This window comes from Myotis myotis, unplaced genomic scaffold (genome assembly GCF_014108235.1).
Source record: "Myotis myotis isolate mMyoMyo1 unplaced genomic scaffold, mMyoMyo1.p scaffold_m19_p_22, whole genome shotgun sequence".
Classification (NCBI taxonomy): domain Eukaryota; kingdom Metazoa; phylum Chordata; class Mammalia; order Chiroptera; family Vespertilionidae; genus Myotis; species Myotis myotis.
In genome coordinates this window covers 7,176,775-7,204,483 of record NW_023416327.1, presented here as the reverse complement: position 1 = coordinate 7,204,483, position 27,709 = coordinate 7,176,775, and the positions used below count along the sequence as shown (strand labels likewise).

General features: G+C 50.6%; 1 protein-coding gene across 1 annotated transcript; it reads right to left on the bottom strand.

Moving 5' to 3' along the window:
• Nucleotides 1-168: 168 nt before the first annotated feature.
• On the bottom strand, nucleotides 169-26,892 carry LOC118679102 (interleukin 18 receptor accessory protein). The gene is made up of 10 exons (XM_036355482.1): nucleotides 26,692-26,892; nucleotides 25,907-26,228; nucleotides 25,622-25,805; nucleotides 20,180-20,330; nucleotides 17,412-17,477; nucleotides 8,276-8,399; nucleotides 6,233-6,384; nucleotides 4,525-4,662; nucleotides 2,213-2,386; nucleotides 169-1,624 (listed from the first exon to the last, which is right to left on the bottom strand). Exons 1-10 carry the CDS (start codon nucleotides 26,759-26,761, stop codon nucleotides 1,254-1,256), a joined length of 1,752 nt encoding a protein of 583 aa, XP_036211375.1. The 5' UTR covers nucleotides 26,762-26,892; the 3' UTR covers nucleotides 169-1,253.
• Nucleotides 26,893-27,709: the final 817 nt, after the last annotated feature.

Below are 27,709 nucleotides of genomic sequence, written 5' to 3'. Positions count from 1 at the left end.
CAGCACACGCACATGAGTGACACAGCACATGCGCATGAGTGACACAGCACATGCGCATGAGTGACACAGCACACGCACATGAGTGACACAGCACACACGCATGAGTGACACAGCACACATGCATGGTGACACAGCACATGCGCATGAGTGACACAGCACACGTGCATGAGTGACACAGCACATGTGAATGAGTCCAGAAGTTGCTCTTCTTTGTCACTCAAATGGATCAACCCACCCCCTCAGGGTTGAGAGGGCTTTATGTTCATGCGGGATTAGAGCACTATTTGAACTCTCAGAAGGAAAACAAATACATGAGAATGAAATTCTTGTCTGCGGGGAACAGCTGCTCGGTCCTCCAGCAAAGCACCTGTGACCAGCAGGCCTTGCCCTGGGGTCGGCAGGCCAGGAAGCATGTACAAGAAGCATCCGCCTCAGGGGGGAATGGCTTAGACAGAAGCTCTGCCCAGTCCAGCCTTGCTGTCCTTTGATGTGTAGAAGCTTGTTTCTCAGGCTTGTATCTTGGCTGCTGACTCTTGCCACCGTCTTTCCACTTTGTGTGTAGCTGTGAGTTCATTCATTGCTCCAACCATTATGGCCCAGATGGTCCCTCCTTCCACTGGCCCAGAGTAAGGTTCTATACTTCAGGTCGGTCCTGCCCTAAGGCCAACGGCAAGGAGAAGCTGAAAATACCCCTCCTCTGCTCCCAGGCCTGTGTCCTGGTGAGGTGCTCAGCCAGCTCATCTGCCAGAGGGGACCGTGCCCACAGGACGAGAGTACAGGCTAACGTGGCTCCTGTTCCCCATCCGGCCTTCAAACTCGCTTTCTGTGCTCGAGAGCTAGTGGGTGAACATGGAGCAAGAATTACCTTCTTTACAGAGAAATATTTGACAAAGTTAAAATTGCTTGTTTCTAATGAAATAATATTTATTTTATTGCGAATATATATATATAAATGTATATGTACAATACAGAGTAGACATGATAGTCCATAGCCACCAGTAAAAGTGGATGCATTTGCTAATGCTGGTGACCACTAAGAAAGCCGTGGGAGTGTGCTGAGCATCTGCAGTGGCTGGAGAATCCCCTCTCCCTCTGTCCAGTCCGAGAGACCAGAGGCCCAGCCCCAGGGCCGTCCCAGGGGGCCGAGCACCGTCCGGCCCGATCCGGCTGTGTGCCCTGCCTGGCAGTCTCTCTGCTCACCAGGCCCAGGTCGCCAGCGCCTCGGCTGGGAGCTCCTCCCAGGGGCCTCTGTCTTACTGTCTTCCCAGCGAGAAAGCCCTTGAGATAACCCTGAGATGGCCCCAGGGGAGCCCCATGGGGTTTTTCATGGGCATGTGGTAGCGCATGCAAGTCCAGAACCTGGAATTGGGAGGTGCCGACTTGAGGCCTCTCCAAGTGACTATGGGCAAAACCCGGAGAGCCTTCCTCACCAGGTCAGGTAGGGATTCTGGCTCTTGGAAGGGACAGAACTTGACTAAGATGAGCTTCAGCGTCTGATCATCCAAGGCAAGACTCACTGCTGCTTGCAGTTCAAAGACACTGGGTCCGTTGACATAGTTGGGGCTTAAGATGAAGACTCCTCTTCTACTTTTCTTGATAATGCTCACAATGTCTTCCGTGTACACTGGGAAGAAAGGATTTAATTAATTGCACTCTTATTGCTAAACCTGGAGTCACAATAACCCTGGTTCCCCCAGACCTACCCAGAGGTTCCCTTCCAGGCAGAGCGGACTGCTCCACTAACCTCACCAGCTACCGCCGCCCTATCCACAGCGGGGATACACCCTACTGCCCAGCGCCTCAACCTGCAGTTCTCCCCGCATGCTGTCTCCTCAAAGGCCACTCCTTTAGGAGCAAAGCTTGTGGAACAGGGGGCGGGATCAGGAGCACAGGCCGTCCAGCCCCTTGGTAGATCTGAATGGAGAAGGCAGAGGCCTGGGCCAGGCTCCAGTAGCCCGTGGCCGGTGCTGCGTTGGTGGCTGGCAGTGTCCCCCATGGCAGGGGCCACCCAGTGGGAAGAACAGGGTCATCCTGTGAGGTGCCAGGGAAGCTTTGTCTTCTCCCCTGGGATGGAGGCTCACGTGATAGACACGTGGCTGCCCAGGTGTCTTAAGCTCACAGCCCTCCCAGCGGGGACAGCCCCAGTGGCGAGGGGACAGATTGGCACTGACCGCCCCTTTGAGCTATCACATCTCGGGCGGGCCGGGCCTACCTCCTCCCGGAGCCACGTCTCTTTCAAGCAAACACAAGGTATAGCCATATTTGTTTTCCAAAACCTCGGGGAACAGCTTCAAGGCCAGGCAGTCCTCACTCACGGGCGAGGCGGGCTCACTCTCAGAGGCGCTCCCCTTGGCGTAGGAGATGAAAGCATCAAACTCCTTTTTATCTGGAGAGAGGATGATAGCAGTGTAAGCCACGCACACCTACCTGTGCTCCAAACATATGGCAAATGGGTGTGAAGCAGGGTGTGGGGTCATCACTGAATTGATGACAAAAAATAAAAGCAGCAGCCAGTCCATTTCAAACCCCACTGGGCATGTGCCCTTGTCGGCCCAGGAGTCGTGTGGGTTCACTTTCCGAAGCTCCGGGCCTCTGCTGGTGGCCACGTGGGCCCCGCGCGCCACGTCCTGCTTGGGAGGAGCCCCGCGGCCAAAGCCCCGCGGCCGCTGGCAGGTCGCAGGAGGTAGCGGATCGGAAAGCTGGTGCCTGGCCTTTGGCAGCACGGATCAGCGCCCGTCCTCCTCCTCCAGGGGCTCTGCAGCTCTGGCACTTGTCCCAGGACAGGTCTAGGTCTCCAGTGCTTCCGTTGACAAAGGATTTCAAATGCACATTCATGACTGGGCCACGCTAACCAACTACCTGGAGTGGCAGGAAATCTCCAGGTGAACCCCGGGCTCGGGGTCGGACACACAGGTGCTCTGCACGGGCCGGCGGTCACAGCTACAGGGTAGCCACAGCCCCGGTGCCCTGCGGACCTAGGGGCCTCTGGGGAGGAAAGAGGAGCAGGCCTGGAGTCAGGGGCGGGCACCACGCAGCCAGGCGGGGAGCTGCTCCAGGCAGCCAGTCCCCCAGGCGGAGCAGGACGCTCAGGTGTGGCCGGCAGGCACTGCTGCGCAGTTTCATGTGGAACATGCCACAGTTGTCCCAGCTCCTCCCAAGTCCAGCAAACTAGGGCTTTTCTATAATCAGGAAACATTATGGATCTTGGGTAATAAAACTAGAGCGCGGAAGAGTTAGATAACCTGTTAGACATTCACAATGCGACATTCTAAGCTTCCGTGTATCATCACCAGCATGAAGGAAACATTTTGCTGGAAAGCCCCGGGTTGGCCAGAGCGGGCACTGACTGGCTGTGCCCAGCCCGTCCTGCCCACACCAGGCTCCTGACGTGTCCGTGGCAGTGAGAGGAGTGTGGTCACAGCGAAGGCTCCCGCCCACCGTACAAGCTGCAGAACCGCAGGACAAGCAGATTTTAGCAGAAGCTGAAGTTGTCAGAGAAACAAGACTATGACCAGATATTGGCTTAATTCAAGAAGGCTGACCTTCGTTTTAAATGAATCTCAGCAGCCCGCTTGCCTAAGGGTTTCTAGTGCGTGTCTCAGTGAATGGTCTCAGGGAAGGTGACGGGAGCTTTTCACTTACGGCTCCTGGAGACCTGACAGCCCTCATGGGTGGCTGGTGTGGGGAAGCACTGTGGGGGCTCCTGCCAGGTGAGAGCTGGCCTGGGGTGTGAGGAGCTCCCGACAGGTAAGGGCTGGCTCGGGTGTGGGGGCTCCTGCCAGGTAAGAGCTGGCCTGGAGTATGGGGGCTCCTGCCAGGTAAGGGCTGGCCCGGGGTGTGGGGGGGCTTCCCACAGGTAAGGGCTTAAGGGCTGGCCTGGAGGCCAGCAGAGGGCTGTGCTCTCTCCAAGCAACAGAGCTATTTGCTAAAACTACAAACATTCTAACCCTGGGCCCAGGGACCAGAGAACACGGAAGCGGCCCTCTGTTCGGGGGTGGACGGCACTTGGCCGACAGCACAGGGCCTGCAGCTCACACAACGTCACACCCGGGGACGTTCCCTCCACCTTCAGGCCCCTGGCTGTACAGGTGAGGCTGACGAGGCCACACTAAGGGGCCCGCCCAAGCTCCGCCCTTGCCGAGCAGTGCGGTGGGCAAGACTGTCTGGCTGGGGGGTTGCCGGGCCGGCTTCGGCTTCCCCGCAAGGTAGCAGCGCAGGGGCTGCTCTAAGGGCCGCAGCTGTGCTTGCTTGCCCCACCGCCTGCGGCCTCAGGCGGGGAACCAACCATAGTTGCAGGGCCGGGTCCCGCACCGAGTTCGAGGTCAGCAGGAGACCGTGTCAGGTCCCACCTGTGTGAGCCTCATGGCGAACACCCCGCTGGAGTGAGGAGCCCTGCGCCCTGCGCCTCCAGGTGCAGCCGCCCTGGCGGCTCGGCGGGCAGGTTGGCGTCAGGCACACCCGTTTCTGGGCTCCTGTGCCTGAGCCAGTCCCCAGAGGGACAGTCACAGAGCGGGCGGCCCTTACCCCCGAGCGTCTCGTCCTTGTCCTGGCAGGTCCGGCACAGCAGCACCACCTCAATCCAGTACGCGAAGAGCAGCACGCCTGCTGCCAGCGCGCCCGCCAGGGCGGCCACGGTGCCCAGGAGGACGTACAGGAACACCACTGGGGACGGGAGGGGCAGGAACAGAATAGATTGGGGACCAGCTACAAGGGTAAGAACTATGGCTCCTGCTCTGTTAACCTGTTAACCGGGGCGGTTCTGTTCTGCTCAGAGCAGCTCCTGGCTGGGAGCTGCACGCCTGGGGCACGGAGCTCACATGGGATCACAGTCCGTCCTCTTCCGAGAACTGCGTGTCACTATGGAAAGATTTACAACCTCCTGGCACCTGGGCCCGGAGGCACTTTGTCCCAGAGGCACCTGCTCTTTGCAACCCCAGCCCCTGTCACCTGTAATCTGGTCCCAGGGCGCCCGGAGGCACCCACCCTCCGTGACCGACCCCCCTCAGCCCGCATGACTTGTGACCTGTAAGATTATCCCGTGCCCACTCCCCCCTGCCTGCAATTCCTACTTCCCCACAGAACCGTGTCCTACCCAATGTAAGCCGCCGGCTTATGGGGCAGAGCAGGTGTGTGTGGGTGACCGACCGGCTGCTCTCCCTGCTGCTGGCAGGATTGGAATAAAGGCTCAGCTAGGATTCTACCCTGTCTCTGCAAATGACTCAAGTAGTGACCGGCCGTCGGACCCCTTGGTTGTCTGGTTACAGGGACACAGCGCTGTGAGCCAGTGCAGAGCGCCCGCCGCTGCGCCCACCCACAGCGTCTCCACCCTGTTATCCCAGCAGCATGGCCACCACGGGAGCTTCCTCTTAAAGGCTGAGATGCATCAGCCACACCTGGAGGGAGGTCCTATACTGAGTGGGGAGAACTGGGAAGGGACAGGTGCTGGGCAGGGCGCCTGGGAAGTGATGGGAGCCACTGTTACTTATTTCCCGCGGGAACTGCCCCCAGGGCTCTGCACCCTCTCACTGCAAACCAGTTTCAGGTACAGTCATCCCCACTGAAACCTACACTCCCTGCGGCCAGGAGGTGCTTCTGGCACACCCTCGGTGCACCTAGCGTAGGAGACACCCCTTTATATAGTGCCCACGGGCCAGAGCCAAAGGCTGTCTTATTGAAATCCCGTGAGCAGCCAGTCTGCTGTTCTAGAATCATTATTAACTGAATGAATGAATGATATCGCTTTCATCTCTGAGCTTCGTCTCAAAAGAATTAAAAAGCGATTTCTCACTGGAATACCCATCCAGCTTTAAAGGGCTGTGGTCTGTGATATACACATATCCCCCGGACACTGAGCAGAAGCACTTTCTCCCCCCTCCAGGCTCCAATACCTGACCATCACGTTTCCTGGATTCAGAAGTCAGGAAAGGAAAATGAGAGAGGGACGAGGTTCTAGCATAAGGCCTTCGCATGGAGCTCGCATAGGTGTTTGTGGAATGAGTGGGAGTATGAATGATGGGCTGTTCCGACACAGCCCCATGCGCCCAGTATCGGTTAAGGCGACCAGGTCTGGATCACTGATAGGAAACTTACTAGTGTGTGGTCTTGGTCAGAGTTTTGAGTTAAGCAGCGAAGTGCACAGAAGGCTGTCTACCAGCGTCGTCTTGCTGCTCTCACCACAGCACTATTGCTAGGAATAGCCTGGCCCGGGGGAAGGCAGCTGTGCCCGGCCTACCTCCCTTCCTCCCCCTCAGCTGGAGGGGCTGCGTGCTGTTCCCCAGCGAGTTCTGGGCGAAGCAGATGAACGTCTTGTGCAGGTCGCTCTGGGTGACTCTCTCCAAGTGGACGGTGCGCTGGATGACTTCCGCCTCCACGGTGGGTTTCACGCTAGGAGAGGAGGAGACATCACAGCTGCCCAGGACGTACAACGACACCCATTCGCCGTCTCGGGACCATGCGATCGCCAGCATCGGCCTCTGCAGAGCTGGGGCAACCAGCAGGAGGTGCCCTGCTTCACGCGGCCAGGAGGCTCGGGTTTAAATGATGAATCTGCTAAGCATCGTCCAGAGTGCTGACTCTCAGGTATGATTCGCCTGTGGGCCTCAGCTGGCCTTGCTCACTCTAAGCCTTTCCCTGAAAAGATGCTAACAAGAATTTATGAACATCTACGACTTCCGTGGACGGCTTACTCTGTATCAGGCCGTCCTAGCACAAACGGGGGTTACGGATCCCTCCACACTGCATCTCACAGGAAGCCCACAGGTGTGGCATGAGTGTCCTAACTTGGCTAGCAATGCAGATCAGGCACAGAAGGCGAGCCCATGTTCACGCAGCCAGAGGTGGGACCTGATTCCTGGCCTGTGCCCTTGCCCATCCAGGACCAGCCAGGAATGGGGGTCTTTATTTCCTCACAATGTGGATTCTCTAAGGTTGCCAATCTTGCCTCTGTCCTCACCCTAAGGAATCTTGTTTTCACGAGTGATATTGTAGGTAGTGTTGCTTGGAGACGTCAGCACCGACGCTTCCCCACAGAGCGCTTCTTGCTGCCGGAGACTGCTGAGGTCTCACCTGCCCGTCCGCCCCTCACAGGGGCTGGCAGGGGCTGCAAGGGGCACCGTGGCGCTCCCACACTCACACTGCCCATGGGTGGGAAACACCCACACAGAGGGCGTGTGAGGTCAGAGCACACCCTCTCTCATACTCAACTCCCTTGAGCTTAGATGCAGTATCAGCTTAATAGGGGACCCAATGACTTTCCTTGTGTTAGAAGTTCTTGCTAAATCTGATTACTTTTCCAAAAACCTGTCCTTCGTTATATTTGTTTATTGAAATGTTTTATAAATCAGAGGCGTGCTAACCCACAGACTGGTGCTGTGGAACAGATCTTAGAAAGACGAGGAACTATATCTTTTAGCGCCAAGCCCTGTAGATTGGCCCCAAGCCCTAATCTCCAGGGGCCTGTGTCCAGCTCTGTGAGGAGCTGGATAGATGTGAATGGCTAGAGATTTCCATTTTATGAAGCAAAACTGTCTTCCCAGTTCATTCTGGCCACTAATTCAGGTCTGTGCTCTTGAGAGCAACAAAGTCTAGAAAACAGAGTAGCTTCCAAGCATTTCAAGACAGACCGCCGCTCAGGCTCCCTTCCCAGGCTGCACTGCTGCCCTGTCCTCACTTCACGTAAGTTTTGGTCAGATCCCTTGGTCCTGCAGCGTTTCCTCATTTCGTACTTTCTGGCTGTAATGACTCTGGAGACCTGGGTACGCTGAGTGGGCACCGGGGAACGGGGGGGGGGGGGGGGGGGGGGCAGCGCTGGGGGATAGCATCCCCCCATTTGTCGGACACGCTGCTTCTGTTCCAGCAGCCTGGGCCACTGTCTGTCCCCTTGTCTACGTGATGTTTAAAGCAGCCACAGCAAACTGTTGCTAAACATTGAACTTGAAAGCCACTTAAATACTTCACTCCATGGGCCTGCCCGAAGCCGCATTTGGCCCAGGGTTAAAGTTAATGTGCACTTTGACTTTCATTTTCACCACTAGCTGGCGCTCCTGGCACACTGTCAAGTGTGTGTGTGTGTGTGTGTGTGTGTGTGCTCACGCGTGCGTGCGCATGTGTGTGTGCATGCGTCTGTGCGTGCGTGTGCATGTGTGTATGTGCGTGTGTGTGTGTGTGTGTGTGTGTGTGTGTGTGTACACCTCCGTGTGCACATCGCAGAGGTTTCCGAAGATGAGAGCACGCATTGTGGGCTGCAAAGAATATTGTCCTCTGATGCTCTCCTTACCTTCCCCCTTCCTTTGTTGGGATTTCCAACTCCTGACCAGAATCTTTGCTGTACCATCTCAGCACCGGTTTGAAGTGCTCTTCAAAGCCAAATCGTGCCGTGCAGTTAAGAGTCAAAGGTTTTCCTGCAAAGGAAGGGGCCACAGTAGGTAGGAGGGCAGTGAGGACACTGTCCGGCGCAGCAAGAGACCTGCGGACATGGCTCCCTGCCCTCAGGCTGCAGGCACAGCGGCCGGGAAGAGCCGCCCGCCCGCCTGCCTGCCCGCCCACCTCTAGGCAGAAACATGCACACAGCTGCGCATCTGCAGTGGCAATGCTGAGATCGCAAACATGGGCTATGATTTTTGTTGTTTGTTGTTATTGTTATGAAAGAATGTTTCTATCAATTAAAAGATTTTGTATTATAAATGTGTAATAAAGTATCAGCTATTTTTTAAAATTTTTTATTGATTAAGGTATTACAAATGTGTCTTTATCCCCCATTGTTCCCTCATCCCCCCAATCTTGCCCTCACCCTCACCCCCTGTTGTCTGCATCCATTGCTTATGCTTATATGCATGCATACAAGTCCTTTGGTTGATCTCTTCCCCTTACCCCCACCCTCCCCTGCCTTCCCTCTGAGGTTTGAGCATCTAATCGATGCTTCTCTGTCTCTGGGTCTGTTTTTGTTCATCTGTTTATGTTGTTCATTATAGTCCACAAATGAGTGAGATCCTGTGATCTTTATCTTTCTCTGACTGATTTATTCGCTTAGCATAATGCTCTCCAGCTCCATCCATGCTGTTGCAAATGGTAGGAGTTCCTTCCTTTTTACTGTGGTGTAGTATTCTATTGTGTAGATGTACCACAGTTTTTCATCCACTCATCTGCTGATGGGCACTTAGGCTGTTTCCAGATCTTAGCTATTGTAAATTGTGCTGCTATGAACATAGGGATGCATATATCCTTTCTGATTGGTGTTTCTGGTTTCTTGGGATATATTCTTAGAAATGAGATCAAATGGAAGTTCCATTTGATGTATCATCAAATGGAAGTTCCATTTTTAGTTTTTTGAGGAAACTCCATACTGTTCTCCACAGTGGCTGCACCAGTCTGCATTCCCACCAGCAGTGCACGAGGGTTCCTTTTTCTCCACATCCTCACCAGCATTTGTCATTTGTTGATTTGTTGATGATAGCCATTCTGACAGGTGTGAGAGATACCTCATTGTCATTTTAATTTGCATCTCTCAGATGATTAATGACTTTGAGCATGTTTTCATGTCTCTTGGCCTTCCTTATGTCTTCTTTTGAAAAGTATCTATTTAGATGTGTTGCCCATTTTGTGATTGGGTTGTTTGTCTTCCTTTTGTTAAATTGTATGAGTTCCCTGTAAATGTTGGAGATTAAACCCTTATCGGAGAGAACATTGGTAAATATGTTCTCCCATGCAGTGGGTTTTCTTGTTTTGTTGATGATTTCTTTTGCTATGCAGAAGCTTTTTATTTTGATGTAGTCCCATTTGTTTATTTTCCCTTTAGTTTCCATTGCCCTAGAAGCTGTGTCGGTGAAGAAATTGCTTCAGCATATATCTGAGATCTTGTTGCCTGTGGATTCCTCTAATATTTTTATGGTTTCCCGTCTGACGTTTAAGTCTTTTATCCATTTTGAGTTTATTTTTGTGTATGGTGTAAGTTGGTGGTCTAGTTTCATTTCTTTGCATGTGTCTGACCAAGTTTCCCAGCACCATTTATTGAAGAGACTGTCTTGACTCCATTGTATGTTCATGCCTCCTTTGTCAAATATTAATTTGAGCATAGTGGTTTGAGTCGATTTCTGGGTTCTCTATTCTATTCCATTGCTCTATATGTCTGTTCTTGTGCCAGGACCAGGCAGTTTTGAGAACAGTGGCTTTGTAAGATGTACGTAGAGCTTGGGAAGTATGTCTCAGCGCTGCGGCTGATGCAGTGGTGTGAGCACACTCCACCATAACATGCTTCCTCGGAACACCAGAAAGTAGCAACGCCCGCCTGAATGAACTCCTAGAGCCACGTGCACAGTACCCCAGCCTTTCAGCCATTGGTCACCTGTAGCAATGTGTCTCCCTCTGATTGGTCCCCTCATGCTATATATACCCTGTAGTTCCACAATAAAACAGATCTGGGTCACTGAACCTGGTCTCCGGAGTCATGCATGCAGATGCCCTAGCGCGTTGGGGCTCCGTCGTCCTCACCCCCGTGGGACCCCCTGCTTCAGTAATACAGCTTGATATCTGGTATTGAGATCCCTCCTACTTTGTTCTTCTTTCTCAGGATCGCTGCAGCTATTCGTGTTTTTTTGTTTTTGTTTTTTTTTTATTCCAGATGAATTTTTGGAGAGTTCTTTCTAGATCTGTGAAATAAACTGTTGGTATTTTACTGGGGAGTGCATTGCATTTATAGATTGCTTTGGGAAGTATGAACATTTTAATGATGTTGATTCTACCAATCCATGAACACGGTATGTTCTTCCATCTGCTTATGTCTTCCTCTAACTCTTTTTTCAATGGCCTGTAGTTTTCCAAGTACAGGTCTTTTACCTCCTTAGTTAAGTTTATTCCTAGGTAGCTTAATTATTTTTGTGCAATGGTAAATGGGATTGTTTTTGTAATTTCTCTTTCTGTAAGTTCACTATTGGTGTATAAAAAATGCCATAGATTTCTTGGCATTAATTTTGTATCCTGCTACATTGCTGAATTTGTTTATTAAGTCTAATAAATTTTTTGATGGAGTCTTTAGGGTTTTCTATGTACAGTATCATGTCATCTGCGAATAATGACAATTTTACTTCTTCTTTTCCAATTTGGATGCCTTTTCTTTCTTCTTCTTGTTTGATTGCTATGGCTAGTACTTCTAGTACTATGTTGAACAGGAGTGGTGAAAACGGGCATCCCTGCCTTGTTCCTGTTCTTAAGGGAAATGGTTTTAGTTTTTGACCATTGAGTATGATGTTGGCTGTAGCTTTGTCATATAAGGCTTTTATTATGTTGAAGTATGATCCTTCTATTCCCACTTTGTTGAGCGTTTTTATCAGAAAAGGGTGTTGGACTTTGCCAAATGCCTTTTCTGCATCAAGTGATATGATTATATGGTTTTTGTCTCTCAATTTGTTTATGTGATGTACCATGTTTATTGATTTGCAGATATTGTACCAGTCTTGCATCCCTGGAATAAATCCCACTCGGTCATGGTGTATGATCTTTCTAATGTAATGCTGGATCCAGTTTGCTAGGATTTTGTTGAGGATTTTAATATCTATGTTTATCAGGGATATTGGCCCGTAGTTCTTTCTTTGTGGTATCTTTATCTGGTTTGGGGATTAGGGTAATGCTGACTTCATAGAAAGAGCTTGGAAGTATGCCTACCTCTTGAATTTTTTGGAATAGTCTGAGAAGGATTGATTTTAGGTCTTCTTTGAATGTTTGGTAAAACTCCCCTGTGAGGCCATCTGGTCCAGGGCTTTTGTTTGCTAGAAGCTTTTTGATTACTGTTTCAATTTCATCAGTAGTTATCAGCCTATTCGGTTTTTTTGATTCTTCCTGATCGAGTTTTGGAAGCTTGTATTTTTCTAGGAATGTGTCCATTTCATCGAGGTTGTCCAGTTTTTTGGAGTATAGTTGTTCGTAGTATTTTTTTTTTTTTTTTTTTTTACAATCCTTTGTATATCAGTAGGGTCAGTTGTTATTTCACCTCTTTTACTTGTGATTTTGTTTATTTGGGTTCTCTCTCTTTGTTTTTTGGTGAGCCTGGCGAGAGGTTCATCAATCTTGTTTATCCTTTCAAAGTACAAGCTCTTGGTTTCATTGATCTTTTGTATTGTTGTTTTGTGTTTGTTTGTTTTTTTATCTTTATGTCATTTATTTCTGCTCTGATCTTTATTATTTCCTTCCTTCTGGATACTGTGGGCTTTTCTTATTGCTCTCTTTCTAATTCTTTAAGTTGCAAGGTTAGATAATTTGTTACCAGTTTTTCTTGTTTTTTGAGGAAGGCCTGTAGAGCTATGAACTTTCCTCTCAAGACTGCTTTCACTGTGTCCCATAGATTTTGGATTGTTGTGTTTTCATTGTCATTTGTTTCCAGAATGCTTTTATTTCTCCTTTGATCTCTTTGGTAACCCAGTCATTGTTTAATAGCATGCTATTTATCCTCCAAGCGTTTGATTTTTTTCATTGTTTTTATTGTAGTTGATTTCTAGTTTTATGCCATTGTGATCTGAGAAGATGCTTGTTATGATTTCTATCCTCTTGAATTTGAAGAGACTTTGCCTGTGGCCTAATATGTGGTCTATCTTTGAAAATGTCCCTTGTGCACTGGAGAAGAATGTATATTCTGTGGCTTTGGGGTGAAATATTCTGAAGATGTCCATTAAGTCCATTCTGATCTAGTGAGTCATTTAGGATTTTTTTTTTTTTTTTTTTTTTTTTTTTGCTGATTTTTTGTTTAGAGGATTTATCCAGTGGTGTCAGTGGGGTATTAAAGTTTCCTACTCTGACTGTATTGTTATCAGTCTCTCCCTTGATATCTTCCAGAAGTTGTTTTATGTATTTGGGTGCTCCTGTATTGGTGCATATATGTTTACCAGAGTTATATCTTCTTGTTGAATTGCTCCCTTTAGTATTAAGGCCTTCCTTATCTCTTGTTATAGCCTTTACTTTGAGGTCTATTTTGTCAGATATAAGTACTGCAACCCCAACTTTTTTTTTTCATTTCTATTTGCCTGAATTTTTTTTTCCCATCCATTCACTATCACTCTGTGTGAATCCTTTGTTCTGAGGTGGGTCTCTTGCAGACGGCAAATATATGGGTCATGTTTTCTTATCCATTCAGCTACCCTATGTCTTTTGATTGGTGCATTTAATCCAATTACATACTTGTTTGTTGTAATTTTTAGTCTTAATGTTTGTGTTTCTTCTTGCCTTTCTGTGTCTTCCTTTATTAGCAGTCCCTTTAGCATTTCTTGCATTGTTGGTTTGGTGGTAATAAACTCTCTTAGCCCCTTTTTGTCTGTGAAGCTCCTAATTCCACCTTCAATTTTGAATGACAGCCTTGCTGGGAATAGTATTCTTGGATTCAGTCCCTTGCTTTGCATCACTTTGTATATTTCATTCCATTCCCTTCTGGCCTGGTGTGTTTCTGTTGAAAAATCAGTTGATATTTTAATAGGGGCTCCCTTGTAAGTAATTTTCTGTCTCTCTCTGGCAGCATTTAAGATTCTTACTTTCTTGTGGGTGTTTGCCAATTTAATTATGATGTGTCTTGGTGTTGGTCTTTTGGGGTTCATCTTTTTGGGGACTCTACGTGCTTCTTGGACTTGCATAGTATGTTTCTTGACAATATCAGGGAAGTTTTCTGTCATTATTTCTTCAAACAGGTTTTCTATTCCTTGCTTCTCTTTCTCTCCTTCTGGTACCCCTATTATGCACATATTGTTGCATTTTGTGTTGTCCCAAAGCTCCCTTAGGCACTCCTCTTGCTTTTTAAACCTTCTTTCCAGTTGCTGCTGTGCTTGTGTATTTTTTCTTACCTTGTCTTCTAATTCGCTGATGCGGTACCCAACATCTTGTAGTCTACTATTTAAACCTTCCATTGTGTTCTTTATTGCAACTATGTCATTCTTCATCTCCTCTTGGTTCCTTTTCATGTTGGTGACATTCTCATTCACTCCTTATAATTCTCATTGAGTTGTGTGTATTTGTCATCCAGCCATTTGAGCATCCTTATAATCATTACTCTGAATTCTTTCTCTGATATGTTGCTAGCCTCAGTTTCATTTAACTCCCTTTCTGGTGATTCTTCTTTTTCTTTCCTTTGGAGATTGCTTTTTTATCTTCCCATGTTTTGCTGTAATGTTTTAATTGTAGATCTGATTGCTTTGCTACCCAGGTTCTCTTGGGGATGATGCTACTGGTGTGACCTCTCACGTCTCCTGGGCTTGGTAATCTAGTGTAGCTCCCTACTTGAGCTATTTGGGTTCCCTTGATGTAGGCCTGTGAGCTGGAAAGGCACAACTGAGGTGTCTAGAAATCAGCAGCAGCCGTGGAGGGGGGTGTCCAAATTTTTGCTGTCTTATGCCCTTGGTTGAAGTTGTGTGTGCCCAATGGGGATTCACAGTGGCACCCAGGAACCGTCTGTTGGGGTGATGGGGCTCAGGAGGTCTGCGCTCTGGTAAGGCGTGACTATGGTGTCCAGAGTTCTGTAGTTGTAGGGTGGGCAGACTCAGCTTTTGCTGCTGCTTCTGTGGTTGGATACACATGCCCCCAGTGGCAGCTCACAGAGCACCCATGGTGCATTTGCCAGCAGGGTGTACTGACACACTCTGAAGGGCCTTGGCGCTGAAGCCACAGAATTTCAGTGTCTGTGGGCATGTACCCCAGAAGAGGGAATTCAGCATTTCTACAGCCCAACAGTGCACCCCTGTTTGCATAAGTGCATGCCCAGCGGGGGCTCACAGAGGCACCCAAGGGCTGCCTATGCCACAGTGGGCTTGGGAGGCTTGCGTGCTGGAAAACCATGCCCCTGTAGGGTCCAGAGTTCTGCAGCTGTGGGGCGGGCAGGCTCAGTGTTTGCTGCTGCACCTGTGGTGGATAGGCGCGAGCTCCCAGGGGCAGCTCACAGGGGCACCAGCGGTGCGTTTGCCGGCGTGGTGTGCTGAAGTGCTCTGAAGGGCCCTGGCACTGAAGCCACATAATTGAGGAGTCTGTGGGCAGGTATTCAGGATGAGTGAATTCAGAATTTCTACTGCTGGGGTAGGGGGGTGTGGGGGAGTGTGTCCCTGTTTGTCCAAGATTGCACCTAGTGGGGGCTCGCAGGGCTCCCATGAGTGTCCTGTGGATAGATGGCTCTGGGTGCCTGCTTGTTGGAAATGCACGACTGTGGCAGTGCCTTTGCTGGCGCAGAGCTCTGACGCACTCTGAGGGCCCTGGTGCTAAAGATGTGCAGCAGGGTTGTCTGTGGCAGTTATTCAGGAAGAGGGAATTTGGAATTTCTACTGTGGGGCAGTGCGCCCTTGTCTGTTCAAAATCACACCCAGCAGGGGCTCACAGCAGCATCCAAGAGCGGCCTGTGGAGTGGTGGGCTCAGAGGCCTGTGTGCTGGAGGTTTGCCACTGGGAGGGGGCGGCTGCACTTACTGCTGTGGGAGCAGTGCACCTTTGGAGGTGGAGGTCCCAGGGTCCTCAGGTCTGCGGGTGGGGCAGCAGGATTTTGGCTGGAGTGGCTGCCTGGTCGGGGGCCACTGTCTGGGTGGTGGTGCTGATGAGTTCCTAGAAGAGGCCTCTCTCCCCTTCAAGATGGCGTGGGTTCCATGCCCGAGCCCCGCAGTGCAGGGGATGCCCGCAGTGGTGGTAGTCTCTCCCTGTCCCAGAGAGCCTGGTCCGCCAGCCCCTGCTGTTCCTGCCAGATTTAACCCTCACTCACACACACACCACACACTCCCCTTTCACCCCCTCACTCGCTCACTTCCTCTCCCTCACCTCTGTCCTGCCAGCTGCCATCTTCTAGTCTCCAGTATCAACTAATTTTCAAAAGGGCATTATCAGAACCAAATTCCTTCCTTATTTATTTTTATTTGTTTATTTTTATTTCTTTTTTATTGTTGACACCATTCCCCGTTTCTCCCCACCCCACCTTTGCCCACTGGCACCAGCTCCCAGCACCCCTCACAGGCCTTCCCCTTCCATTGTCTGTGCCTATGGCTACCATATGGGTGCTTTTTGGCTACTCTCTTTACATGCGCTCGTCAGTCCCCTCCCCTGACCTCAGTCTGTTCTGTGCTTCCATTTTGACCATCAGTTTATTTTGCTCATTAGATCCCACACATGAGTGAGATCATAAGGTGTTTGTCTTTCTCTGACTGGCTTACTTCACTTAGCATCATCCTCTCCAGGTCCATGCACTTTAAAAACAACTGTGTTTTTTTTTTAAATGAAGGCTGGTTTGGTCAGAGCACTGGGGTCCCTGTGTGGTTTGAGGGAACAGAGGAAAACGTGAAGTGTGAGCACTGGCTCGGGCTCCGGTGCAGAGCTGAGGGAAAGGCAATGGGCATCTTTCTAACCAGCACTTACATGCTCAGCAAACAGCATGAGCTGACTGTGCACGTCATTCAACGACATTATTCAGACATTTCACTGCTGTGGACCGTGCATGATGGATGTGCACGGATGTGATCACATGAGCCTGTCTCCCCACTTTCTCCCGAGAGCTACCCCGTTTGCTCTGCCTCGGCCTCAGTACCTTAACCATGGGGTGCGCAGAGACTCCATTTGAAAGCTCATCTTTGCACCTTACGAATGCTTCTCTCCTAGTCATACTTTAAATTCACTGGCACCATATGTAACTTTGTTATTTTTTAATTACATAATTTTTGTTCTTTCTTTTGTCCTTCTATTCTTGTGTTGTTGCCCATATTGCGATTCCTATAATCAGGATACTGATACCCCACCTAGCGGTCTCTTGCCACAATACAGCATTTGTTTTCACATTTCTATTAGAAACAGTTCATATTTTAAATAATAATTATTTTGTTGAAGCAACCAGTACTTGGTTTTAAACAGTGCAGCTCGTAGTTGGCTGTTTGGTGAGATGTAGATGCTAGTGAAGCTGATGAATAAAATGGACGTAGAAAAGCCATTGGCCCTTCTGCCCAAAAGGAGACACCGCTTTGGGAAACACATTAAGTGAGCAGGGACGGTAACATTCTCCTACAGGTACCTCAAGGGCCAGACAATCACCTACTTTTTAAAGGTTAATGCCACTCAAGTTGGTAAATTGGTTATATTTATAGACTTCACTAAGCCGATGAGCCTACTATACACGCAGCTGTTCCTGGGTAAGAAAGAACACTCTATTGATCATGTAAGATGCTCAGGCCCCGAACGGACGCCAGCCCAGATTGCTCAGTGGGACCTTGGGAGGTCAGTTCAGTTTTGCCTATTTACAGACTTAAAAGCTGAAACGTAGGTTAAGTGACTTTATGAGGAGACAGCACCAGTCAGCGGCTGAGTCCAGATCCACATCCAATTCTACTGGGCTTGAATCCGATTCTCTTTTCCTTATATCACGTCACACTTGGACGTGCGCCCAGAATCCCAATATCTGCCCAGGGTGACAGGCACCCGTCTTACCCAGCTCCACTTCCAGGGTGTCCTGGGCCGGCTCCAGGATGTCCGGCTTGAGAGTGGTGTTTCTCACTGAGGAGGAAAAGAAGAAGCATGGTGTGCAGGGGAAGCTGCAGCCTGCGTGCTGAGCCTCTGCACGCGTGGTCACACTGAAAGCTAAATATTTTGGAGCTGCCTCTGCAGATTTTATTCACATTCCCGAGGTTAGGACTCGGTTCCATGTGAAAAGCAAGCTTCCACAATGACTGTGACATCGGGGTGCAGGTGCTGGCAAAAGAGTAGTTTTTTATAAATCCATGTCTGCCTGCCTGTGTGAAATTTTCTTGCAGGCCACGGGGTGAGGCTACATACTGGGATGAGTGAGCAGGCTGTGCAGACTGTGCTGTGCTGTGCTGTGCAGGCCCTACAGGCTGTACTCTCCTCAGTACATTACCAAAGCTTACCCAGTTGTCCAACTTGGAACCTAGCTCTCATCCTTTCCTCTCTCCTTCACTCACCATTTCCAATTCCTCTCAGATATGTCCCTTAAATATTGAGTCCATTTGCTTCTCCCCGTCCTTAGGGCCATCCTAGTTCCCCCTGCATCAGCCATGCCTGCTTGACTGTGGCAGCCTCCTAATTCTTCTCCCGTCTCCATTCTCCCACCCACAAACCCATTTTCTACACAGTGGACAGTAACCTATGTCCAATGCAAATCTGTTCCTGACCCTCTTCTGCCCAGAACCCTCCATGGCTCCCTGCTGTTCCTCAGATGAAGTCCGTGCTCACTGGGACAGTGTCTGTCAGTCTCGTTTGCACACACTCACCCTGTACTGCTCCTGGCTCTTCCTGGGCCGCAGGGTCTCCCCACACTGCCTGCGCGCTCCCTCTGCCAGAACGGCATCTTTCTCGCCTCCATTGGCTAATTGGTTCCCATCCCAGTTCTCGCTTTGGGCTCAGGATACCCAGGTCTAGGTTTTGTGCCCACTTTTTCTCCACTCCTCACAATGTATTGTCATAGCCTGTTCCTTCCCTTGGGACCCACAGAATGCTCAGTGCTGGGAGGCCAGAGGAAATGTGCAGGTACTGTTTTCACAGCCACAGCACCAAGCCCAGTGCCTGACACATCCTAGATTTTCAGCAGATATTTGTGTGAGAATGAACAAATAAACGAATGAGTAAACGAGGAAGATGTAACGACAGACTAGGCTTGAATGAACGAGATGCCACAGGTGATCCAAGGAGTCCTTGGGGCAGAGAAAGCCGGTCTGCCCCTGGGGACCGACGGGCGAGGGGCTAGGCCTGTGGGAAGGACAGCCGCGGGCCACCTGGAGGGGCAAGTGGTGCCAGCGGGGCTTTTGCATCTGTCTCCTTCTGCAAGGAGCGGTCTCTCGGTGTGGACCTGCTCAGGCCTGAGGCAGCAGGTGCAGGGCCAGGCTGCCCGTGTGGTTTGTGGCTCAGTTACAGGAGAGGAGGCAAAACTAAGAAATATGTTTCCAAGAGATAAATCCGCTACCCTGTAGCTGTTCAATACAAGACATGGATGACTGCCTCTGTAATGCTTTGACATCACCATGCTTACATTAATGACTACTTTATTCGTGCCGACACCTGTAAATCCAGTGGGCTGATCCAGGGGAGAGACTGGGCCAACACATAGAGAACTGTCAGAAGAATCAGCCCAATGGGCCATAAACACAACCAGATGCTCAACTTCACTAGGACTCAGGGAAAGGTAAATTGATATAAATGAAAAAGACCCCACTTGGCACCAATAAAAATAAAGTCTGAAGACACCAAGAATAATGTAGGAATAATAGGAATCTATTCACTGATGATGAAACTGGCAAAGCAATACCTTAGAATAACATCATGTGCTTAATAACACAAATCACATTCTATAACATAGAACATTATTCTATTTATGAATGGACACATACATATGTAAAAAAGGCATAAATAGAAAGGATATCCTATATAATAAAAAGCTAATATGCAAATCAACAGAAAGGTGGAACAACCAGTTGCTATGACATGCACTGACCACTAGGGGGCAGTGCTCAATGCAGAAGATGCCCCCTGGTGGTCAGTGCGCTCCCACAGGGGGAGCGCCACTCAGCCAAAAGCTGGGCTCTTGGCTGGCGAGCATAGTGGCCGTGGCAGGAGCCTCTCCCGCACCCGTGGCAACACTGAGGTTGTCTGACTGACTGCTCAGGCCCACTCCCTAAGCTGTCAGTCGGACATCCCCCGAGGGTTTCTGGAATGTGAGAGGGTGCAGGCTGAGCTGAGGGCCCCTCCCCTACAAGTGCACAAATTTTGTGCACTGGGCCTCTAGTACACTATAATACTAAACTACATCTGGGAAGGCAGGAGAAAGGGAAGAGATGATGGCATGGGCCTCGAGCTGTATCTGTAATGTTTTGTTTCTTTAAATAAAAAGCAAGATTTTAAGCCTGTGGAAAAATATCCACAGTATTAAAGCTGGTAATAGGTATGTGGATGCCAGCTATTTCCGTGTGTGAATTATTGATATCATTTTAAAATTTATTATAGAAACAAACCAGGGATAAATGCATGGAAAACCCAACTTGGGACAACTTGGATATGCGCCTTCCCTGCAGAATGACTCTAGGTTAATGGGAATACTGATGTTTGCTGATATTCAAGGCTTTCCCCAACAACACTATATGTCTATCTTATTTGTTATCCAAAAAGGAAAACATCACGAAACCTCAGGAAAATGACTGGGTAGTTGGGATTCGAACATGAAATCTTGAAACCAAGATGTCACTTACCAATGGTTTTCACTTGGACAACGGCTCTGACTGTGCGGGACCCTGCGCCGTCGGCCTGCATGTAGTCGCAGGCGTACGTGCCCTCGTGGTAGTCATAGATCACGGCCAGCGGCAGCGGGTTGCTCCTCTGCGCAGAGAGCAGTCTTCCATTCTAGTCCGAGAGACAGAAAGGCAAGTGAAGCTCTTTCTCCGGGGACTGTCTTGTACTAATTGCCCCTTTCAGAGACCTTCACAAGTGCGAACCCGGAAGGGGACAGCCAGCCTGAGATGAGGACACGACAGTCATCCCCGGAGGGAGGAAGAGGTTCTATTCAAAAGTTGTCTTTGCAAAGTTCTTTCTTAAAATAAGAGGCGTCTTAAATACCATCACTTTGTGCATGGAGATCAGGCGCCCAATCTCGTCAACCCACGAAGAAGTATTTCATTTATTATTTTCCAAAGCATGACTCAGCCCCGCACGGCGCAGCGCCCCCCGCTGCGAGCTCAGACCTCCGTCATTGCGTCGGTGCACCCCTGGACTTAGTGCGGTGTTCGGTGTGTAGGTCACTCCTTCTCCGGGGTCGTCCAGAGCAGCCTTTGTGCCAAGTCATAGGCCAGGTCCTGGACACTCCGGGAATCAGCCCGGCCTCTCTCTTGGGCGCGCAGTGTAAGGACGCAGGCTTGTCTCCGCCAGCGGTAGACGCCCCCCAGGCCATGACTCTGCTGATAGGAGGCAGGCCTGCCCTCCAGTGCAAGCAGCGCTCTGAAGAAGGTGCAGGAATCAGGCGGGGAAGGGAAGTGTCATTTAAGAAGCTTGAAGCAAAGCATCCATGCAGGAAGCAAGGCCCAGCTGTGTTTGACCTCTGGGCTCCGGCCCCCAGCAGGCAGGCAGGCGGCTGCCCTCTGCAGAGGGAGAGTGAGTGAGTGCGTGCACAATTGAACAGAAGGTTGTGAAGCATAAGAGTCATATTATTAGACTTTTTTTAGTGGCAACTCAGTGTGAGAGCGCCTACCAATTTAAGCAAAGACTATCATAATCACTTCTGCACCATGAGGGACTGGGGCGCGGCAGGACTGTGAGCCTCTGGTAGATGGTTATCACTGTGCAATGACAAGGGGCTCCTGCCTCCACGTGGCCCTTGGCCTCCAAGTTCCAGCCAAGAGTTCCAGGAGCAGCCCTCTCACCACTGCAGCCGAGGAAAAGAGATCAACAGCAAAGAACAATAGGAAGAGCCTCTTATCCGGGTCGCTTGCCAAGTGTTTGATCAGGTCTCAGCTCACCGGACTGCTCAGAGGCCTCTCCGGCTGGGTTTGCATAGACTGTTTTCCATTTTACAGGTGGGCAGCCTGAGCTCCCGGGCTTTGTCTTCTGCTCTGTGACACAGGCTAGTCAGTGAGAGCACTGGAAATTTATCTAAATTATTCTGACTTTGAGTTTCCAGTTCTGATGGAGGAATTCCCCTTCCACCCTGCCTGCTGACCTGTAGAGTCAGGGATTCCCCACTCCACGTCTCTAGTGTGGTTCCTGTGGCTCAAGAGGAATTTCCAGGAGATTGACAAGCAGCTGAGGGTTGGGGGGCAGAACTGGTTGGCGGGGCAGCTGCCGTGTGAAGGGAACCAAGGCCAAGTAGTGGGACAGACAAGGTTAAACAACCCATCGGCTGATCTCAAGGATCAAGAACCCTTTAAAAGGAAGGTTCAGAGCATGGGACAAAAGTCAGAGACAGAATTCTGTACAGTGACACATAAAAGGACAGAAATTAGAGTGGAGGTCATAAATCACATGAGAAGACAGGCAATAAATCACATGGGAAGGCAGAGTTAGAACTAAGACGTTGGCTGAGCAACAGGGAAGATGAGTGATAACAAAGTGGACCTAATCCTATATAATAAAAGGGTAATATGCAAATAAACCGAACGGCAGAACGACCGGTCGCTATGACATGCACTGACCACCAGGGGGCAGATGCTCAACGCAGGAGCTTCCCCAGCCTGGAGTCCCTGATCGCCCAATCAGGGCCTGCTGGCCAACCTCTCAGTCCCTCTCCCAGCAGGCAGGCTCTAATTGCCTGGTGGGGAATGGGGCACTGGGGGTGGGTGGCTGCAGATACCAGTGGTGCCAGGCCAAGGCCCCCACCCTGCTGGTCGCACCACACAGAGGGTGACCAGCACTGGGAGACAGAGCTGGCAAGTGGGTGGGAACGGCCAACCTCTTGGTCCCTCCCCCTTCCCCTCCTCCTCCCTCCCCCCAGCCAGTAGGTTCCTATTGCCCAATGGTGAACAGGAAACTAGGGGTGGGTGGTGCGGGGGGGCTGGGCTGGCTGCCAGCAGCTGGGGAAGATGGCCCTGATTGCAGGCCAAGCCTAGGGACCATACCCGTGCACGAATTTCCTGCACCAGGCCTCTAGTTTTTCCCATAAAAATGTAAGCATGGCTCAGTATGTACCATTAAGATTTTATGAGGTGGAAATAAAAGGAACATCAAAGACAAGAGATAAGAGATAAGCAATTTGTGCTAAGAACGATGGAAACCCCGTTCTAATAATACAATCACAAATTATTTAGGTGGGAAACAGAGGGGCTAGTGGGGCTGTACAGGGAATGCTTTGTTTTGCTCAGAGGTAAAGAAATACACAGATACAAAGGAGCAGCACCCCAATGAGACCTGTGCGGAGAGTGTCGGGGAGTCCTGGAGAGAGCTGAGGCACGAAGAAAAAGCTGAGGGCACAAAAGGCCCCTTTATTTTATTTACTTATTTTTAATCCTCACCTGGGAATGTTTTTAAATTGGTTTTAGAGAGAGAGGAGGAGAGGGAGAGAGCCATCGATGTGAAAGAGAAGCATTGATTGGCTGCCTCCGGTATTTGCCCTGAGCAGGGATCAAACCCAGAACCTTTTGGTGTATGGGATGGCACACCAGCCAACTGTGCGACCTGCCAGGGCAAAGGACTCTTAAAGGAATGTGTGAGGCAAGGAGACGAACAAAGCAAAGAGAGCGCGCCCCTCGGAGCGTTCACTGTTCTGCTCTGATGTCACCAGCCTGCTGTGCTGCGGGCAGAGCTGCCACTCCAGCGAGCACCACACACCATGCGCTGTCTGTGTGGAGGGCGCGCCCTGGAGCTGGCCACACAGCATTCCTGCCTGGGCTTTTGCTGCTCGTCTGGGACTACATCTCAAGCCCTGTCTCCCGGGGGGCCCGGTGTTTTCACATCTGTTTAATGACTCAGTGTCCAGCTCACCTCTTCTCACCCCTAATTGCATTAGTGGCTACTTTCTCCAGTTTGGCAAATGCTGTGAGTTTACTTTGAGCCATAAAGTCCCCAAATGTGATAGTCACCACTTTCACATCCTCCAGTTAAATCATTTTATCTTTTATTTTATTTCTTGAAAATATCTGTAGGGTCTACCATCTTCTTTCTATTCCCACAGGGTCCCGGGTCAGGACTTATACTTGTAAAGTTCAAACACACCAACAGGGACCTAACAACCTACCACGTACCCAGCCTGCCGCCTGTGCACACAGTCCACCCTGACTCCACCAGGCACGACCTCTGCCCGCTGAGCCGAGCGCTCCCAGCACGCAGCGTGCCTGCAGCTCCTGTTCCCAGCGTCCATCCCCCACTCCCTGCCGAGGGTTGCTGTGCCGTCCCTTGTTGCAATCAACTGACAACATTCCATTTATACACACATTTTGCTCTAATATTTATCTTTTAATGGTAATAAAGGTATGTATGGGGAGCAATTCCACCTGGACTCAGGACACCTGCGTTAGTGCCATCTGCTCTGCCTGAGGACCTGTGGGTTTGTATGAGAGAAAGGGGCACTGGGTGCTATTTCCTGCCTAATATCATCGCTTTTAGTAACACACTGCGCCCATGAGGTCTGTGGGTCTCCAGGTGTGCATGTGTCTGTGTGCATGTGCGTGTATGTACTGCACACGCACACGCACAGACCTACACACACACACGTAATGCATAAACATAGCCTAAACCATGCCTCTCCAAAGCCGCATCAGAAGCTACGACTGCAGAGCAGCATCGTTTAACTGCGTTTGGAACAGATGCCTTTCCCACTGACACCTCTGACACATGCAGCCAGAGCCCGGAGAAGGGAATGAGCTTCCTTAGCAACCGCCAGGCAGCCTTGGGGTTTCGCTGACGAGAGCGATGTGTGCAGAAAGTCGGCAGCCGCTCTGGCTCGTGCTCACCTACAGGTGAAAATGGCCTTTCATTGCCGGGTGTGCCCTTCCACCTGAACAGCTGGGGCAAGCCTCTCCCCGGGGCTGGGAGCAGCCCCCTGGGCAGAGCAAGGCCTCCACCCTCCGACTGCAACACTCATCAGCCAGGGGAGTGTCGTTCTTAAGAGAGCTGAAGAGGATGAACAGAACCATGGACTCCTTACTAACCTCATCTCAGAGGCTGTGAAATGAATGTGCCCCAAACTGGGCATTTTTGAAGCCAGCACGCTTTCAGTGTCACTTTAAAATACAAATGTGAAACTTTAGACACATCACTCATCATCCCCGAGTAGTTATTTCTACAAAGGACATAAAGCACCTGGCCACCTGCTGTCCCCAAGGCTCAGAAGAGCCGAGTGGAAAACACTCTCCCCCCAGCAGCACCCCCTCCCCCACGCCTCTGCTGTGGGGTCTGGAAGTGCACGGGACCACTCAGCAAGCAGGCTGCCTGCTGGGCATCAATCAGTGGCAAGTTAAAATGATGTTTTATATTAACAAACGAACATATTTTGAAGTCAAATTTAAAGTTTTACACAATTTTTGACAAAGTACTGGACTTTAAACAATTATCGTCAGTGTAGTGGCATTTAAATTCTATTCCCTGATTCCGCTGTCCAGGGGCCAACTGGCAGAGGGCTTTGGAGGTGATGCTCGGAGCATTGGCATAGATTGTGGCACTCGGTAACCCATAAGCACAAGGAAAATGCCAGGTGTTTGCTATGTGGTTTATAACTCAAACCCATTACAGAACTTACCTTGCCTGGCCATTCCCTTCTCTTAGCACTGCACTCCCGTCTCCTGGTCTCGCCTGTCACTCAGGGCCTCGCAGAGGTGCCCACTCAGGAAAGTGTTCTACGCTCCGATTGACCAGAGACCTTCTCACTTGCTGGGTGCCCCCTCCCTGAGCAATTCTCACTGCTTTCCGAAGGCGCCCCGCCGACCGCTCTGGCGGCTGCCTTGGCGGGCGCTGTAACTACCTCTTACTTCACATGGATGTACCTGACTTTGAGACAACTTCCTGGCACAATCGAAAGGGTGGCTGGAATGGCTGGAGCGGCCGTCCTGTGGCTCCCGGCGAAGACCATGTTAGAAAGTCAGTCTTTTCTGTGGGCACAAGGCCAGCCTTGGGGAAGCTCTGGACCTGAGATCCTCAAACCCACGATTCTACAGACTGATGCTGCCATTAGAAACCACATCTTGCATGAGTTTTGGAAAAGTCACTCTTACCTGGTACCAGGTCATCTCTGGACTCGGGGTGCCACCCTGGCAGCCAAGGCTGGGGCAGTGAATGGCGTCGGTGCTGCCCAGACGGAGGTAGCGCGTCCGCGGCACAGGGCGTGCACAGGAGAGGTCGGCCTGGGGCTGCACTTCCAGGACCATCTTCACGCAGCACGCCTCGTCCCTGCGGCTCCTGGGAGAATCAGGAGCGTCAGCACGGCCCCGTGGACACAGGTTTGACCCAGGACCAGCGGGCTTGGGGATATTTCGGATAAGAATGCGTGTGGGACACACCTCATCCTGGGCCTACAGATATAGGAGCCAGCATGGCTCCTCTCCGCGCTCAGAAAGCGCAGGGCCGTCTTGTCCAGGAGCAGGTGGGACTGGTTGCTGGTAATTTCCTTTAAGGCGCCTCCTTCCCGAGGCTGAAGGTACCACTGGGCATCAGACAGGCCCTCAAGGCCATGGCAGGGCGGGCGCGCAGGGCCTTGGGTGGGTGAGAGCGGGTGTCTGTGGTAGGAACGGGGTTTCCGTGCCTCTGCTAAGTCACAAAATAAGACAAACTCCTCGGCGCTCTCCGCAGAGTACATCCAAAGGAAGTTTTTGATGGAGCAACCTAGAAACCACAATAGACAAGCAACACAGAAACGCATTCAAGGATGAAACTGACTTACATTTACAAAGAATAGTTGTTATTTTCCACTTCACTATCCCCGTTTTGTGGGAAAAGGAAGTTTACATGCTAACGCGCCCCCCGCCCCCGCCCCCCAGGGCACACCAGCCACTTCAGCTTAGCAGTGGGTAATATTTGATTACTATGTAATTGTATTTTGAGCAGTTACACAGCCGAGCCAGTGTATTCCTGCTCCCGCCCAACACCCACCTTAGTAACTGGGTCCCCCATCAATGCTTGGCGTCAGCTGAAAGCTGTTCACCCCAGTAATTTCTCCTTCTACAACCTCTTACTAGTAGGAAGAATGTGCTCTGTGATAGTGTGTCATGCTACTGATATATCAAATTATCTGTCACTTTAAGCTTTGACCATAAGATTCAGTGTTGACTTGAAAAGTGAACCCTACCTGAGATGTTAAACCCTTTGGTCCTCTCTCCTGTGACAAACCAAAGGAAGATCCACCCCCAAGAGAGCATCGTCCGCCCAGGGGCCGGTCCCTCAGGAGGCACTCCGTGGCGCGGGGGTGCACTGGGACTCAGAGTCCACCCCGCAAAGCCTCTTCATCGCTGAAATAAGTGGGAGATAAGAAATTGAAACTGTAATCAAAATGCAAGTCACACAGGAAGCTTCGAAAGGGCAGGTCCTTCCTAGCAAGCGGTCACATGTCCACGTGTGCATGGCATTCAGTGGGGTGTGCAGGCTGCGTGCCACCCCTGAGGCAGGGGGAGCATGGCGAGCTCATAGCACCACGGGGCCTGGCACAGGCAGTGCGCTCTCCTGACCCCATTTCCTCACAGGGTTTCCTCCCCACGTTCGCAGCTAGTGCGCACATTTCTATGAGTAATTTGGAAAGAATTAAATGAAAATTTTCCTGAAAAGAAAATGACACGTTGAGTGAAAATGTTAGACTCCCCACACTTAGGGGAGCTGGTAGAGTGCGAAGTCCGCGCTGTGAGCACATTGCTAGTGTGTGGGAACTGTAGCGCATGCAGGATGCTGGACTTTCTGTGTCGCAAATAAGAGGAAAGCGCTGCTGCTGGAGGGCATTGCTACCAATCCTCTGACTGGAAGACGAGGATAGGTCACCGCAGAGAGTGCAGGAGCCTGGGCTGTGCTCCCAGCGCTTATCCCCTTGCTGGTAGCGTGGTCATTGGAATTTTCAAATCACCTACAAGAGATGAGAGGTCAGGGCACTGGGAGGGCCCTACCATCCAGGCCGCCACAGGATGGTTGTGAAGCAGGAATGCCCTCCTCGCAGTCCTGGAGCCTGGGGCCCGCATCGCGGCGCCAGCATGCCTGGCTCTGGTGAAGGTCTCTCAGCCTGGCCTTGCTGTGACCGCGCTTGGCGGAAGGCTCGGAGCTCTCTCTGGAGTCTCTATTACAAGAACACAAATCCCATTCATGAAGGCTCTATCCTCACTATC

What these genes read in the sequence shown, in the direction of transcription:
- LOC118679102 (XM_036355482.1), bottom strand. Translation starts at nt 26,761, where the DNA reads ATGCTCTCTTGGGGGTGGATCTTCCTTTGGTTTGTCACAGGAGAGAGG. An exon ending in CAGAGATGACCTGGTACCAG is followed by an intron (nt 20,331 to 25,621) that starts GTAAGAGTGACT and finishes CTCTCGGACTAG; the next exon opens with AATGGAAGACTGCTCTCTGC. An exon ending in AGACGTGGCTCCGGGAGGAG is followed by an intron (nt 1,625 to 2,212) that starts GTAGGCCCGGCC and finishes CTTTCTTCCCAG; the next exon opens with TGTACACGGAAGACATTGTG.